This window comes from Condylura cristata, unplaced genomic scaffold (assembly GCF_000260355.1).
Source record: "Condylura cristata isolate star-nosed mole 26May11 unplaced genomic scaffold, ConCri1.0 scaffold00001, whole genome shotgun sequence".
Lineage (NCBI taxonomy): Eukaryota > Metazoa > Chordata > Mammalia > Eulipotyphla > Talpidae > Condylura > Condylura cristata.
In genome coordinates this window covers 83,169,943-83,185,722 of record NW_004567102.1, presented here as the reverse complement: position 1 = coordinate 83,185,722, position 15,780 = coordinate 83,169,943, and the positions used below count along the sequence as shown (strand labels likewise).

Below are 15,780 nucleotides of genomic sequence, written 5' to 3'. Positions count from 1 at the left end.
CAGATGAGCTTACCATACTTGTATTTGACTGATTTGCTTTCAAACCTACTGATGGCTACAAACATTAATTTCTCCTGTGTCTGTTTTTCCTCCTTCTAGTGCATTTAAGATCAGTCATCCTCAGGTGAAGACCTTTTATTTTGCAGCTGAGAATGTGCAGGAGATGAACGTGTAAGTAGAGAAATGCTAAATACAATCTTGATGGGAATAGACTTTGGCCAGCTATTTGCGTTTTAAGCATATGTACATTATCAATTTTGATTTATTTCTGCTTTTAAGAATTAATCTCTTTACCAATATAAGATCTTTTTACTTTCTTTCCTTGTACTTGGAAGCATTTTAAAGAACTACACATCTCAAAATGGTTATTTTGGAAGAAGAAATAAGTTTCTTCTGAGAGAATTGCTAAGTTGAGAAGGGACTAGAGAGAAATCATTATAAGCAAATGTCAGAATGCGAATCAGCATTGCAGGGGAAAGGGCTGAAAATATTATGGACCAAACTCGCTGCTTTCAGATTTGCGAATGAAAAACAACTCTAGGGCATTTCATGTGCTGTGCAGGATTATTGTAATGATTCCCATGCCTGTTGCCTCTGCATGCTCACTTCAGACATGTTGAAAAAAAGTACATGTAAGTTACATGTAAGAGTACATGTAAGGTAAAATTTTATACCCTAATTCCATTTCTTGTTTGTTTTGATTGAATAAGTGAGATATAATGGATGGGTTTTCCAGTCCGGGTCCCTTTGTCACTGGCTTTGATGGTGGCCAGTCATATGACTATTTTTTTTTTTTCATTTAAAATTTTTTTAATTGAAGTGACATTCAATCAGAAGATGAGTTTCAGGTACATACACATTAAGTTCATCTCTAAAATCCCAACTTTACTCCTCAACATATCTGTGCCCCTTGTGGACTCACCTTCTCTCTGGGACCCTTCAGTTGGTCTTTGAGCCCAAGCATTGATTTTTGTTTGTTTTTGTTCATATGTTTGTTTGCATTATAGACCACATATGAGCGATTATCACATGGTGTTTGTCTTTGGATTTCACTAAACTAGAGTAACTTCTACCTCCATCCATGTTGTTGCAAATGGCACCATCTCACCTACTTCTAACAGCCAAATAGTATTCTACTGTGTTTCTTATATACTGCTTCTGTTTTACTCATTCAGTGGTTGATGGGCATTTAGGTTGTTTCTAGTTCTTAATTTCTGTAATAGTATAAGAAACAAGGGAGTGTGTACATTTCTTCTAGTGTTTTCTAATTAATTATTTTTTTTTTTATTTTTTGGTGAGTACTGGAAGTACCTGAGTAGTGTGGAATTTCCACTTCTGATTTTCTGAGCCTTCTCCATACTGCTGTCAGTAACGGTTGGACCAGTGTGCAGACTCTGCAGCAGTGTAGGAGGGCCTTGTCTCTCCACATCCTCTCTAATAACGGTTGGTGCTTGTCACAATATATATTTGAAGGAGGTTATATATACTTGAGGTGATTGACATCAGGAAATATGCTATTTAATTCAAGCTCTGTTCTCAGAGTCTCTTTTTTTTTTTTTTAAGATTTATTTATTTGTACATACAGAACTGGGGTACAGGCCAGAGGCTCTGGGGCGGTGAGAGGCTTCACCAGAGACAGAGTGGGGAACAGAACAGGCAGATCGACGAAGCACACTGCTGAGGGGAGCAGCGGGTGGGTCAGGAGAGGTCTGCCACACCATGTGGTCACCTCCAGGGCAGACGGGAATCGAACTCATGCGGAAGCGGCTTTAGGTTCTCAGTGCTGTGCTTTAACCCGCTGCGCCACCAGGGAGGGCCAGTTCTCAGAGTCTCTTACTCCCTCCACCTAACTCCTTCAAATGATGCCTTTAGAACACCTGCTATGTAACCCTCTGTGTGGGTTATGTAACTCCTGCTACGTAGGTTACGATGTGACCTACCTCCATCGCAGTTCCTGGGCAGAGAAGTAAAGAACAGAGACATAAATCTTCTGTTCACAGAGTCTGTTTCACTAACTCTCTAACTCCCCTCTATAATTTTCTTTGTACTCTTTCTGGAAACAAAGAAGGAAGGAGTTGTTTTACGTTATCTACAATAGCTAAGTTATGGAAGCAACCTAAGTGCCCAAAGACAGGAGAGTGGATTCAGAAGATGTGGTCCAAAAAAGGCATAATCCCAGTTGGCTGTAGAAAAAATGAGCTCTTAACTTCTGTGACAACATGGATGGATTGGAGGGGATGATGCAATGCAAAGGAAACCAGAAAGAGAAAGACAGGGGCCTCTCTACTGGTGCAGTGGGTTGTCTTAGCACTGTGAAGCTATCTGCAGCCACTGCGGCCTGAGTTCAATCCCGGGCCGGGGACCCGACCCGTGTGTTCCCCTCAGCAGTGCATTTCAGTAGATTTGCCTGTTCTGCTTCCCATTGTCTCTGCTGAATCCTCTCATTTTTCCCATAGCTCTGGCCTATACTCCAGCTCTTGTATGCATAAATAAATAAACCTTAAAAAAAAAAGACTGACTGATGTCACATCTAGTACAAAGAAATAAAAGCAAGGGTCATATAAAACCAAACCAGTAACACACCCCCAGAATCTGACTGTTGAATTGAGGTTCCAAGAGGGGGAGAAAGGGGGGTGAGCAAAGGTCGGGTCCCCATGGACTATGGCTAAGGACTTTTGGTGCCTTGGCGGGGTGTGGTGTGATCCTCCTGAAGGGTGTCTTCCTGTGCCTCTGAATCTCATACAGTGTTGTCAACCAATGTTCCCGCCATTTAAAAAAAAAAAAGTTGTGGTGATAACCAGGATCTCCAAAACAAAAAACAAAGCTATGCTTGTGCAGTTGTGACTGACCCTCTGTGTACACACACACACACACACACACACACACACACACACACAGTCCTTCCTAGCTGGGACCATCCACGCTGCTCTCTGCACTGATCTCCCCACCACACCTCAGAGGAGCGGGGCGGCTCTTCGCCCGGAACTCTGGGGAACCCCGTGTTAGAAATACCTGGGCCAGGCTCTGCTAGTGAGTCCTCCAAATCAGTCTCTATTTGCTGGACAAAGAAGAGCTGTTCTTCCCATTTCTGATTTTGGCTCTTGCCCCGCCTCTTCCCCCAGCTTTCTCAAGCTCCTGGTAAAAGAAGAGCAGCTTCACAAAGGTGACTTTAAGAACGTCCTCAACACCCTCTCTCCTTTCACTTGCATGCTCGGGGGACCAAGCCTGGGTGGTCAGTGGCGTGTGGGGGTGGAGAGCCTGGCCTGGTGACTGGGGCCTGTGGCAGCTGCGGCTGGGGCCGAGCCTCTTGGAGCTCACTCCCCTGAGCCAGCCAGGGGGTCCTGCTGGCCTGGCCTCTCTACAGCCGTTGTAGCTCAGCTTCCTTCCTCGTTCTGCCTGTCCTGTGGCTGGCTGCTCTTTCAGGCTGTTCTGGTCTCTCTGACAAGGGACGTGCGAAGCTGAGTTTATCGCCTCATCCCTCTTCAGTGTTTCGTTACCAAGTGCATTTCTCCTCCTACATGTAAAATACCTTGTTAACCAAATAAAAGTGACAGAGCCTTACATGGTTATCTGAATCTGTTCTATTTCAGGCAGATTTGCTCTCTCAATCTCACCTCGGGTTATTTCGCTTCCTGCCCACCCACCTCTCTGGCTTTTGTTTATATTTTGAATCTATTTATCTATCTTCTGTTTTCAAATTCTCCTTTGCAGATAGATATCTGTCTCACAGCAGGGTGAGTGGCCTGAATTTGCGTGGGCCTATGTACCCTGTCTGTCTGGCTATGAAATCTAAGCCTCTCATAGGTATCAAAGCCAAGATCTCATCACCCACTTCCACCAAGGTGATCTCTTCCTTCCCTGCATCGTACTAGACTTTATTATCTCTCTGTTTTTTAAAAAGTTACTTATTTATGCATACAAGAGCTGGGGTGCAGGCCAGAGGTATATAGCAGGGAAAAGAGAGGATCCACAGACAGAGTGGGGGGCAGAACAGGAAGATCTACTGAAATACACTGCTGAGGGGAGCAGCGGGGAGACAGGAGAGGTCTGCTCCATGTGGGTCAGCTCCCTGGCTAGGGATCGAGCTTCAAAGTGCTGAGACTTAGTGCCTTGTGCCACCAGGGAGGTCTCTCTCTTTCCTACTTACAAATGAGGTATAAATTGAAATTTGAACTTGAAGTGTCCTGAATTTTGGTAATGACTCTCTGTGCGCACTTGATTCTTGAAAATTGCCCATCCATTTTGTCTGTGTCTGGATATTTCCTCATTTCTTCTATGTGTTGTATGATTAAGTTTTGTTACTGTGAAGATGATTTTTCTAATAGCCAATAACGCAGACCGTCGATCTCCAAGCCCACACCTCCCTTCTCTGGTAAGACTATGCCAGTGATTTTCAGAGATTGGCTGGGCCGGGCCACCTGGGAGCCCCCTTTCTTGCTGGTGTGGCTTATTTCAGGCCCTGCAAAATGTGTCTGGAGACTTCGTAGCGAGATGTAGAGATGTTGAGGAAGGAAGGGGGAGCACCCTGGAGGAACACATCCCATTTTTAGAAGTTCGTTTCCTTGGGTAACTGCATTTTTGGGTGGTGACATTTCTCTCCGGGATGACGAAGGAAAAGGTAATTAAGCTTAATAGAAATGCTGTGTGAGTTGTGAGGACCCTCCATTTTAAAAGCACAGCACTCAGTAATTAAGGATAATGAAAGAGCCGGTTTCTAAACAAGACCAGCATTAGCTGCCTTCCTCAGACAGTGTTTGTGGGAAGAGTGTGCTTGTTTTCTACATCAATTCCTTAACATTTGTGCTCCTCCAGCACACACATCCACATCAAGTTACCACACAACAAACTCCTGGGAAGCATCTGTCATCTTCTTTTATGTAAATAGAAGCCTTTGTGTGTATCTGTTTCTTCACAAATAGAATTTTTCCTATAGTCTTGATGTTTTATGAAAAGTGCTGCCATGGAGGTACTTGAAGCCTCTGGGTTCTCGAAAGAAAACAAGAATGATTATAACTAGTTTTTAAAAATGAGTAACTAACGATGGCAGTTGGAAATACATGGCTTTTGGGTAAGGGCTGGGAAGAACCTTTATTATCAATGCTTTAGCGCTAGGTCTGCATTCCCACGCGCTACAAAGCAACTTAGAAATGACTTTTGTGTTGATTTCAAAAAGTGTATGCTTCACTTTTAGATGCTCTTTAAAGGTCCACTGCTATAATTATGAAGTGATACACTAAATATTATTTTTACATGAACCACTAAATCATGGGATTTGACTGATCACGTTTTAAAATGTAATTTCAAGTGTTTCAATTAATATATAATGCATATTGTTGTAAAAAATCATGTAACACAGATGTCTGTGAAGTGAAAACTTTCAGAAGTCTATGAAGTGAAAACTTCCCACACTCCAATTTCGCCTTCCAATTCAGCGTATCTCTGAGGATCACCACTCTGGCAGTGTGTCACGTAAACCCTTCCTCATGCAGTTACTTGCATATTGATTCATGCATCAGTACACACATATAATTTTATTGACTGAGCTAACGACATTGTAGAGTACGTCTACTTTTCACATTTGTTAGTCCTTTCCCCCCCCAGGTCATTACAAGGCCCCATCTTAGTCTTTTGATTAACATTCTAACTGGATACTTACATAAGCAGTGTTATACTTAATCCATTTTTCCATTAAAGGAGAATTACACTGTCTTAATGTTTCCTTTGTCACACAAGCTTTATTGACTTAACATTTTCCTATTTTGTATGTGTGTACATGAAGGGGTGTTTTTTTAAAGTAGGTGTTTAGATTTAGAGTTTATCTAATTAATAGCTAGATACTTAAACGTGAATATCCATTTTCCCCAATGTGTTAGTAGCATCAAATTGCCTGCTCAAATTAGCCTGTATCAGTTTTTCTGTTTGTTTGTTTATCCCAACAAAGGGTGAAAATGTTTCTTTGTAAATTTTGGACAGCATTATTTTTTTTCCAATATACTGGTACAAAATACTTTCCTGTGTTTAAATAGGCATTTCCCCAAATACTTTTGAGACAGATTTTTTTTTTACTATATATTATCAGTTATTTATATTTTCCACTGTGATTTCCTTTTTCTTTGTTTTGTCAGTTATTCTATGGATCTTAACCAACATTTTCTAGTTCTTATGGTTTGATTTGAATCACAGTGTCAGCCCAGTTTTCAGTGGCCAGTAGGGAACTCAGGTTTATCATGGTGTTGAAGGGGACTTCTTATAGGAAGTTTATCATTATTGTCTTTACTGAAGTGATGTCGGTTTACAACACTGATGCAGGAGCATCGCCTCACACTTCTTCAGATATGTTTACCACACCAAACATCCATAATCCTTCATCCTACACTCCTGAGCCCTTTCCATTTGCTCCCGTCTCCCCTCTGGTAGCCTCAATTCAGTACTCAGATTTCTAGAGTTTGTTTCCTTTTTCTCTATTTATGAGTCAAATCATCTAGAATTTTTCTTTCTCCTTCTCACTAGTTAGTTGAGCATAACCCCCTCAATAAAAATATCCATGGTGTTACAAATGGCAAGATTCCATCATTTTTAGAGCTGGGCAGTAGTATTCCACTGTACACTTTTTGTTTGCTTTTTAATATCAAATTTATTAGATAGTTGCTTTTTAAAAAATAAGAAATAAAGACCATGGCAGGTTGAGAGTTGAGTCAGGATTTCTATTTAGATGACAACTGAAGACATGGAAATGTGTAATTTTATACCATTCTGGGGAAATATCTTGCCTAATAATTCATGAGGCATTGTAGGACTGGAAGAAGTAAAAATTGTAAATGAATCATTAAGGGAATAGCATAATTATGTTTATTTCATTGGTATTGTTTCACTGATGCCACTCTGAATGCTCTCCTTTCTGAATATGTGGCATGGATTATCTTAAAAAATACAGGAAAGTTAGAAAGAAGTGGGAAATGAATCTTTCCGATTAATATTGCTCAAGATAATATTTTCCTTTAAATATAAGTTTATAGAATTAGGAACATATGAAATAGACTCATCTGTGTCTTAAATGTTAAAAATTTGTTCATAAACTATTTTCCTAATCTCAATGTGGAGAAGGAAGGGCAGTGGCCTGAAGTTGCTAGTTTGTCTAGTTCTTTTGTTGTTGACATTTAATTGGAATTCACTGTCAATAAAGTGGTACATCAATAGACAATTTTTACCTACATAAAAGTCTTCAAGAAATTAAAATTTTCCCATTTTCAGAATACCTATCAAACTCTAACCAGGTTCTTTACACATTGCTGTGCAAATCTTCCTATTTTCTGTTATTAAAGATTTATTTATGCATAGAAGAACTGGGGTACAGGCCGGAAGTGTAGGTGATGGTGAGAGGATTCACCAGAGACAGAGTAGGGAGCAGAACAGGCAGATTGGCTGAAATACACTGCTGAGCCACGAGAAGACAGGAAGGTCTGCTGTGCCATGTGGGCCAGCTCCTGGCCGGGGATTGAACTAGTGCTGTCGAGGCTGCTGATAGCCTCATAGTGTTGCACTTTAACCTGTTGTGCCACCAGGGAGGCCCCTCCAAAAATCTCCCTAGTTTAAATATTGGTCTTTTTGTTTTTCTAGAATATATTGACATTAGTAACAAATACAATTTTTGGTAATTATATAGAATGTCAGTGATCAGTTTTTTAAATTAAGTGTTCTAAATTTTGATGGTTGCTAAAATTTTCAATTGTAGAAGACATATTTGTTCCTATTTAGACTATCTAATGTAGCTGTCCACACACATTCACCAACTGGTTAGTGGGTCAACCCACTTCTTACCTTACAAAGGATGCCAAAGTGAGGAATGTATTATGAAACCAGGATAGCTTTCAGTGCCACACATCTAAGCTGTTTCTTGGGAATGTTCAGCGGGAATGTAGAATTGTGGTTTAACTTTATTACAGAGCCTGGCACAACAGCTTCCTGGGATGTAGAGGGAAAGTGAACAAGTAGATATCCAATCTCGTTGGTCAAACATTTACTTTCTCTTTGAATTGTAGGTGGCTAAATAAGCTGGGATTATCTGTAATCCATCAGGAACCCACTACAAAGGATGAAGGTAGGTTCTATTTTGAATTTCTGAACATTCGCAATAATGAGAGTAGGATGAAGAAGGGTGAAAAAAAAATCCATTTCATGGATAGTTTTGTCCTAGTGAAACATACTTCAGCATTTAAAATTATCTGCAAATATGGAGAGAAATTAGTTCAGACAATCTCACCAACATGCACTAGAGCTTCCCACTTTGGCTATGATCGCTTTCACACTTCACCCACACTTTAGCAGCTGTAGGCTTCACTGACATCTCAAACAATTGTCAATGCAAATGTTGTATTGCCCCACTTACTAAATTCTTACTCATAGCTATGAACTTTTCATGATCTCGACAGATAAGCTCCATCCCACTCTTTCCTCTCAATAGTTTAATATTTCCATCAGGTGTGTACTGAGAGTAATTGCCTAAATTTTTACTGGGAGCCTGAAGGTCAGACTGGGACACAGACTGTAATTTTAGCTCAGTCTGTAGCTCTGGGGCTCAGCGCTACAAGGATCTAATTCTTAATGATGTAATTACTCTTCGCATTGAGGAGACTTGAGATACTGGGGTCATAGACGGATCTTTCTGAAATACTCAGACTGCACAGAACTTGGGAATTAGAAGTCAAGGCAATTTCTATATAACCCAGTTATAAACCTTACATTTAGAAATGGAAAATTGGCAACTTGATTTAACACAATAAAGAAGTACAGTAGAACACTGTGAAATTAGTGCTGTTACCATCTCCTGGATCCTCTTTCCCACAAAGCACCCATTGTATGTTTGAAGTACAGTTCTAGATTGTGAGAAAAGATTACTACACAGAAATCATCTCTTCAAACCGGTATGGACGGCCTTTTGTGATATAGCCTCGAGCAACCCTTTTGCTTTGTTTTTCACCAAATCCCATAGGGTGGCCGTATACTTTGTTCAGTCTTAGCTCTTGGCCTGGAATTCCCAGCAATCTGTGGCACCACTTATGTTTAACGTATCCTGCCAGTTTCAGCTTCTTAGAGTCAAAATTAACTACTATGGTTTTATGCTCAGAGGTGTCAGGTCCACCGTAAGGACTTATTTTTATTTTCCGTGACCTGTGGTAGCTGTCTTCTTGCACGTTGGTATTTTCTTAAGGACAGAGACTCTTTCACGGCCATTAGTTTCCCTTCTCGTGTCATGACCATTTCCTCATACCGGTTTGTTTACTAAATAAGTTCTTCTGGAGTTGGATGGAATTGCAGTAGCCAGATGGAGAAAAACCTCTGCTTGTACATTATGGAATATGCGATGATGGCACTAGAATGTGAAGCATTTCACTTTTGTGTAGAGTGCTACAGTGAGAGTGAGCAGGAAGACCCTGAAATTGCTGTGGAGACACCACCCCCTCCTTACACTTCAGAGACTTCAGAGACGCCGTCCTCTTCAGTAAGTACCGACGTGTGGTCTTTGGGGCTTGGCACGAGTGTGTGCTGACATTCTATTCCTTCTAATTGGGAGAAGCTATCTTGACCAATTAACTTGCATTCTTATTATTTTATAGTGGATTATTATTTTTTATTTTGGCAAAGTTATTTTCTTAAATGATTGTTCATTTTTGTGCAGTGTTTGACTTCTCCCCTTAGGTGCGGACCCCTCGTGTCCCACTGCCATAGCGCCGTGATCCATCACCACAGAGCTCTTCCCCCACCCCCGGGGTCTCTGTCCTCCCCATGCCCTGCTGTGTGTCTTGAATCTTTGTTGACCAATACATTTTTAAAACAAGCTAAATGAAGATACTGCCAGAGAGCTAGTCAGAGCTAGCACAGTGCACAGGGTGCTGACTGGGAGCCTTCTCCATGGCAACCCAGTGGTATGACAAAGAGCATTTGTGTGTGACCCACGAATGTCTCACTCGCCGTACTCATGGCGAGGGGCTCCAGGGGAGTGACCAGGGCTTACAAAGCTTGTGTGTGTTTTTGTATACCCTGTTTGTTCTCAGGAACAACCGAAAGTTCTTTGCCTAGATGCATGCACTATAGCAAAGGAAACCGAGAATAAAGGGGATACAGACTATAGCATGAAGAGAAATTACAGGCAAAAAGAGAGCAGAAACCAGATATAGCACAGCCTGGCAAAGGCAGTGATGCTCTTTGTCCCTAGGGAGAAGTCCACGTTTGGGTCCAGGTTTTGGAAGTGTCCAGTCTAAGTTCAGGTTATTGATGGATTTTACAACTTGAGAGAGTTACTTTATCATGGACTCGCATTGACCTCACAGTGATGGTCCCAAGAAGACCCAAACATGGACATTTGGAAAAGTTAACAATGGCTTCAAAAGCTGCCAATGACCAGAATTGATGTTGGTGCTTTCAATATATAACCACTTAGTTCTCCAAAGAACCACAGAAGTAGTAGTATTTAATCTGCAACTTGCTGGTTACTATCAAGCCAGACATTTTTAAATGTTTGTTAGCCATTCCTGTTTTTTCAAATACTGTTGTCAAATCTTTCATATATAGTTTAGCTGCCTGATTGTTTTATATTGGATTTATAGGGTTTCTTTATTATTCTATACATGGATCCTAACTAATCAGTTATAAGTGAGGCAAATCTCTGCCCACTTTGTGGTCTTTTGATATTTTAGAATCTCTTTCTTGGCTTCTGTTTGTAACCAAATGTAATTGATTTCAGTGTGTCAGATTGATCCATCACAGCTATTGTGGTTAAAGTCTTTTCCCCTCTGGATTTCAAGATTGTTTCCTTTTGCCAGGTCACGAGAAAGGAGGCATTACAGCCTTCCTTTCCTGGATGAGGAAACTGAGTTCAGAGAGACGCAGGGGCCTGCTGCACACTAGCCCCGGAGTCCACGTTCTCTGATTTGAGAGGACGTGATCTTTTCACTCACCCATCTGAGGTCTGAAATAACTATCAGTTCTGTCGGGTCAGCAGTTCTTTCACTTAGCAGACCTCTTCTGTCTGAACTTTCCATCTTGTATGATAAAGTTTTGCCATTTCCAGTATCGAAGGAGTTACACATTATGTAAATAATGGCCTATTTTACACTGTCATTGGCAGAGATCTGTGGCCACTTTTCTAGCTGATTTGACTAGTAACCAAGAGAGAAATAAATAGCTGTTGGGTGGATATGTGTATTAAAATCTCTATTCGACAGGATTGGCTGAAATTTAGCAAACTATAAAAATGTCAACTTTGAATATGGTAAAACTTAGACTAATGTTTGTAATGACAGTATCCTGTCAGAATATATTCATCTATTTTCCTGATTGAACTTTTTCTTCTTTTAAAGTTAGTTTCTGAATCTGCAAAGTGCATTTGCTCCCTCTCTATCGCTCAAACTTAGTGATATTTCCAATCCAGCTTTCTTGGATTACTTACCCTTTATTGCTTCAAAGAGGCCATCAACTTTGTGCTGAGTAGGTCTGCAATAGAGGTTCTTTGTTTTAATACAGAAGTGTGCATTTTGTTCAGTTTCTCTGTCTTTTATCTTCCTGGCTCTGTCTCTTCCTCTTCTTTTTCACCACGAATACATAAGGATTTAATTGGTTCTCCTTCCTTCTCTTCCTGAAATTCCCACTTCTCTCCATGCCTTCCAATATGACTAGCTGTGATTTTCAGTTTTACAATGGCAAACTGATATCAATGATTACTAAGACATTAGTAAATGACATCACTAGCCAGGCATTTAGAGCTCTCCTTTATGATAGTAAAAGCCCTCCAGCTGTGCTTTTAGGGAGAGGTCATGGCATTTGTTCATTGTCCAGCTCCACGTCTTTACCTGATGTCCAGCAGGAGCTCAGACCGTGCTTGCTTAAGCCATGTGGATGAAGGGAGACTCCTGAGATCAGAAAGTCAGGTCAGTGAAGTGGGAGGATTCTTTAGAATTTTCTGAGTCATCAGTCAAATGTTATTCTTAAAAGTTCTAAGTTGACCATTTTTTTGGGAAAACCACCAGCGCTGACATTTCTTTTGAATAAATACATTGGAAATAGATAATTGTTGAACAGTTCAGTATTATTTTCCATAGAAACAAAATATGTCCCTCTTGCTTGCATATTTCCCAGCCAGATTTTGTTTTTATTTCCTCTGGGTTCTGAAAAACAGACTTGCAAGACATCTGATTAAAATAGCATTTAAGCCTTTTACTTAAATAGATGAAAATTTAAAAATCATGGTGACTTTTACCCAGAATATGAAATAGATTACTTTGGCTTAATATGTTAGGCTAGCCATAACTGAGTTATACATGTCTACCAAAAAAAAAAAAAAAAAAAAACACAGAAAAACAAAAAACAACAAAAAAAACCTTTATAAGTTCTTGCTTTCTAAAAATTATTTTGGGTAATGAAATTTCATTTAGGAATGATGACCCCCAAAGTATAAAATAATGCTATCATGGAAAATTAACTCAGGCAATTTTAAATCTGGAATTAAAAAGCTAATGGGGTCACTCATCATTCTAATGGCTGTAGTGTAAAGATAAGCAGTAGAACTTCTGTAACTGCCTGGCCGTTTTCGGAAAGGAAATTTCCAAGCAAAGGGAGCAGTTTGGGTCAAGATCTCCTGGGTGCATAGGTAGTAATGCAGGAGCAGTGTGCCTGGAGAGGAGGGAGGGAGATGTGAGCAGGAGGGCGTATGGGCTGGTATTAGTGGTGGCAACCTGGTGTGGGGCTTGTGGGCCAGTTACGGGACTTGGGGGCTTTGAGTTCGTTCAGGGCCATGGGAAGATCTGAGCGAGGGTGATGTGGTCAGTTTCCAATTTGAAAGCTCCTCTCAGGATATTGTATGGTCAAGATACAGGGAGGTGGGGAGAGGAGAGAAGCCTAGAACCCCTGGGAGAGCAAGCAGTGAGAAGGGGAGAGGGTGACTCCTGAGGGCAGGAGTTTGAAGACAGTTGCAAGAGAGACCACCCAGTAGGCGGATGAGATCTGAGAGAAACTGAGAAGGTAAATATTTATAATCCCAGCTTCAAGCAGCTCTTGCAGATTATTTTAACAAGACAGTCCTCACACAGTATGTGATGCCTTTCAGAAGTACAGTTTATTATATCCAAATGAAAAAAAAAATTCCCTAAACCATCAACTCAAACCAAAGAAACAATAAATAAAAGCAAACCTGCGAATCGTGTCCCTGCCCGGAGGTAGAGGAATCTGTCTCAGGTCAAACAGAAAGGGGTAAGGTCAACTTGCGAGATTCATATCACATCTCAGAGGACCAGTGCACATGGCAGTTCACTAAATATTACTTGGGCTTTCCATATTCTTTCCATATCTGTACTATAGAAAATAATGCAGATGCTTACAAGTGAGAGAGCTCGATAAAAATTGTCTATGGCTGGAAATACAATGAAAGGGGAGAAGAATCCTCCAGATGCAAAATACTATCCAAAGCTCTGTGGTGGAACGTTGAACTGATTTTAAGACTTCTCTAAAATTCAGTTTTAGACCTTTGCTTCCTGCTTCACCATCCCTCTGCCCTGTGGACTCAATCATAGGCAGGCCTGTCCTCCAGCCTCCTCCGAGTCTCTGCCCCTGCTTAGCTGGGCACCAGCATTAGCTCCTGCCCACTGTTGAAATAGCAGTTTCCTTTTCCTGTCTCTAATCTCTCTCGTTCAGAACTTCCTCCTAGTCTTGCTAAGCGGCGTTCTGATAATACTGATTCAACTGCACCAAGATGTTACAGTGAATTTTGATTGTTTATCGAATTCATTCTCACCCTGGCTTGTTATTTAAGACCTGGGGTTTCCTTCAAAGTGTTACTGTGGTCTAGTTGCTAATTCCTCTTCTACCATCAGCCCAGTCAAATGCCTATGATTTCCCTACAGCTTTCCAGACCCACCTGCTCGTGCAGTTCTGAAGTCCTTCCACTTGTAGGAGAAACCAGCCAACTCCCCTCACCTGAATTGCACTGTCTAAAGACTTTGAAGGCCAGGTCAAATGTCACTTCCTTCAAGGTAGCTCACCTTGTCCTCTAAACAGGGTCCTGTCCTGTTCCCAATTCTCTGCATTCCTAGAGTGCAGTGTTCTTTTTTTTTTTTTTTAAGACTTATTATTTATGCATACAGAACTGGGGTACAGACCAGAGGTGCAGGGGCAGTGAGGGGATTCACTAGAGACAATGGGGAGCAGAACAGGCTGACTGGTGAAAAACACTGCTGAGGGGAGCAGTGGGCGGGTCAGGAGAGGTCTGCCGTGCCATGTGGTCACCTCCGGGGCAGGCGGGAATCGAACTTATGTGGAAGTGGCTTAAGCTTCTTATCGCAGTGCTTTAACCCGCTGCGCCACCAGGGAGGGCCAAGTGCAGTGTCCTTTGCTGTCTTTTCCATGGGGTTACCATTTGCCTAGCTTACAGATTTTTGTGCATCTGACTTATTTCTCTAATACATTCTTACAGGGCAAAGCAATGTGGGCTACCTTTTCCTTTTCCCACAACAGCCATGATGGTCTCTAGCTCATATTCAAAATAACTTACTTATAAATTTTGAATACTATAAAATATATACATAATGTAATGTGTCAATAATATTTATGCCATGAATGGACAGGGCCGTCACAGGTGACTTTTGTAACTTTATCTTCAGCTTCCATAGATTTGTGGCTCTACAAGCATTTTCCCAAGTGAGTTAAAAAGCTCCTGCCCTGCACTGGCCTGGGGCTTTCACTCACCTTTAAGCAGGTGGATGGAGATGTTGTGGGCAGGCAGATGTGTCCATAGAGGCCTTCTCAACTATGGCGGAGACTGTGGCTTTTCTCCTTGTGAAGGGAAGACAGAGGGTTTTCAGCAAGGGACACTGTGATCGGTCTTGTGTTTTAGAAATACTCTCGCAGTGGCTGAAGGATGGACGTGGTGGGGGAAGAGTAAGCAGTGGGGTTGGAGCAGGAGGTCGAGTAAGGCTTGGAGGTAAGGCCACTTTCCCCCAGGTCACCTGGATCCTGAGGATGGATGTGCGGAGTGGGGCTTCTCCCAGTTCACTGTCCAGGCTCATGTTGAATGTCTGTGGCAGAGGAGGGGATGTCCACAGGGGCTCAGGGCTTTTAGAGTAATTCTTCCAATGCCAAGGCAGCAACACGAACATACACTTCCTGGGACTTAATGTCCATCCTATTAAAGACATGACATCCATTATATCTTATTTAGGAATATGATTGATAAAAGGAGCGAAAAGTTGTATATTTCCCTCAGTTGGCTTTATGATGTTTAGTCTTAAGTTATTTCTGTGTTTTCTTCCTTTCATAGACTTGGACTAATTTTACTTAGGGTTTATGTGATGACTCACTTCTTCCTAATTATTAGCTTTGGGTGGCCATTTTAAACTAATTTTCCTCATGTCAAAGTTGTGTTTTTGAAACAATTCAAAGAAAAGGATTTTAGAGATAATTAGCATTTGAATTAAGCTTCTCAGAAAAATACAACTATACAGAAAATTGGAAAAACAATATTGATTTTAAAATTGAGTCATAGTCTCTTCATTAAAACCAAGTCCTTTAAAATATTTTATTTTCTATTAAAAAAAAAAGATGTAAACTCCACATGGCCTGAAATGAATGAAACTGCATACAATCATTAATCTCTAATAAATAAAATAATTTTCTTGGAGATTATGGAAACATTTTGTGGGAGTGTTTGCATTTCAATCAGAACCAGTCACCCTAGATCCTCAGACTGAGATAAATTATTCAGAGCTACTTTACAAGAAATCTCAGGGTGCTCAA

The 15,780-nt window shown here is 41.0% G+C and overlaps 1 protein-coding gene across 1 annotated transcript in view; it reads left to right on the top strand.

Moving 5' to 3' along the window:
- The window catches only part of IPCEF1 (interaction protein for cytohesin exchange factors 1), a 73,321-nt gene that overhangs the window by 27,603 nt on the left and 29,938 nt on the right, over positions 1-15,780 (top strand). The window contains exons 5-7 of the mRNA XM_012735128.1: positions 100-171; positions 8,040-8,098; positions 9,402-9,499. Of these exons, the coding sequence (XP_012590582.1) occupies positions 100-171; positions 8,040-8,098; positions 9,402-9,499 (229 nt within the window). The remainder of the gene's footprint in view (positions 1-99; positions 172-8,039; positions 8,099-9,401; positions 9,500-15,780) is intronic.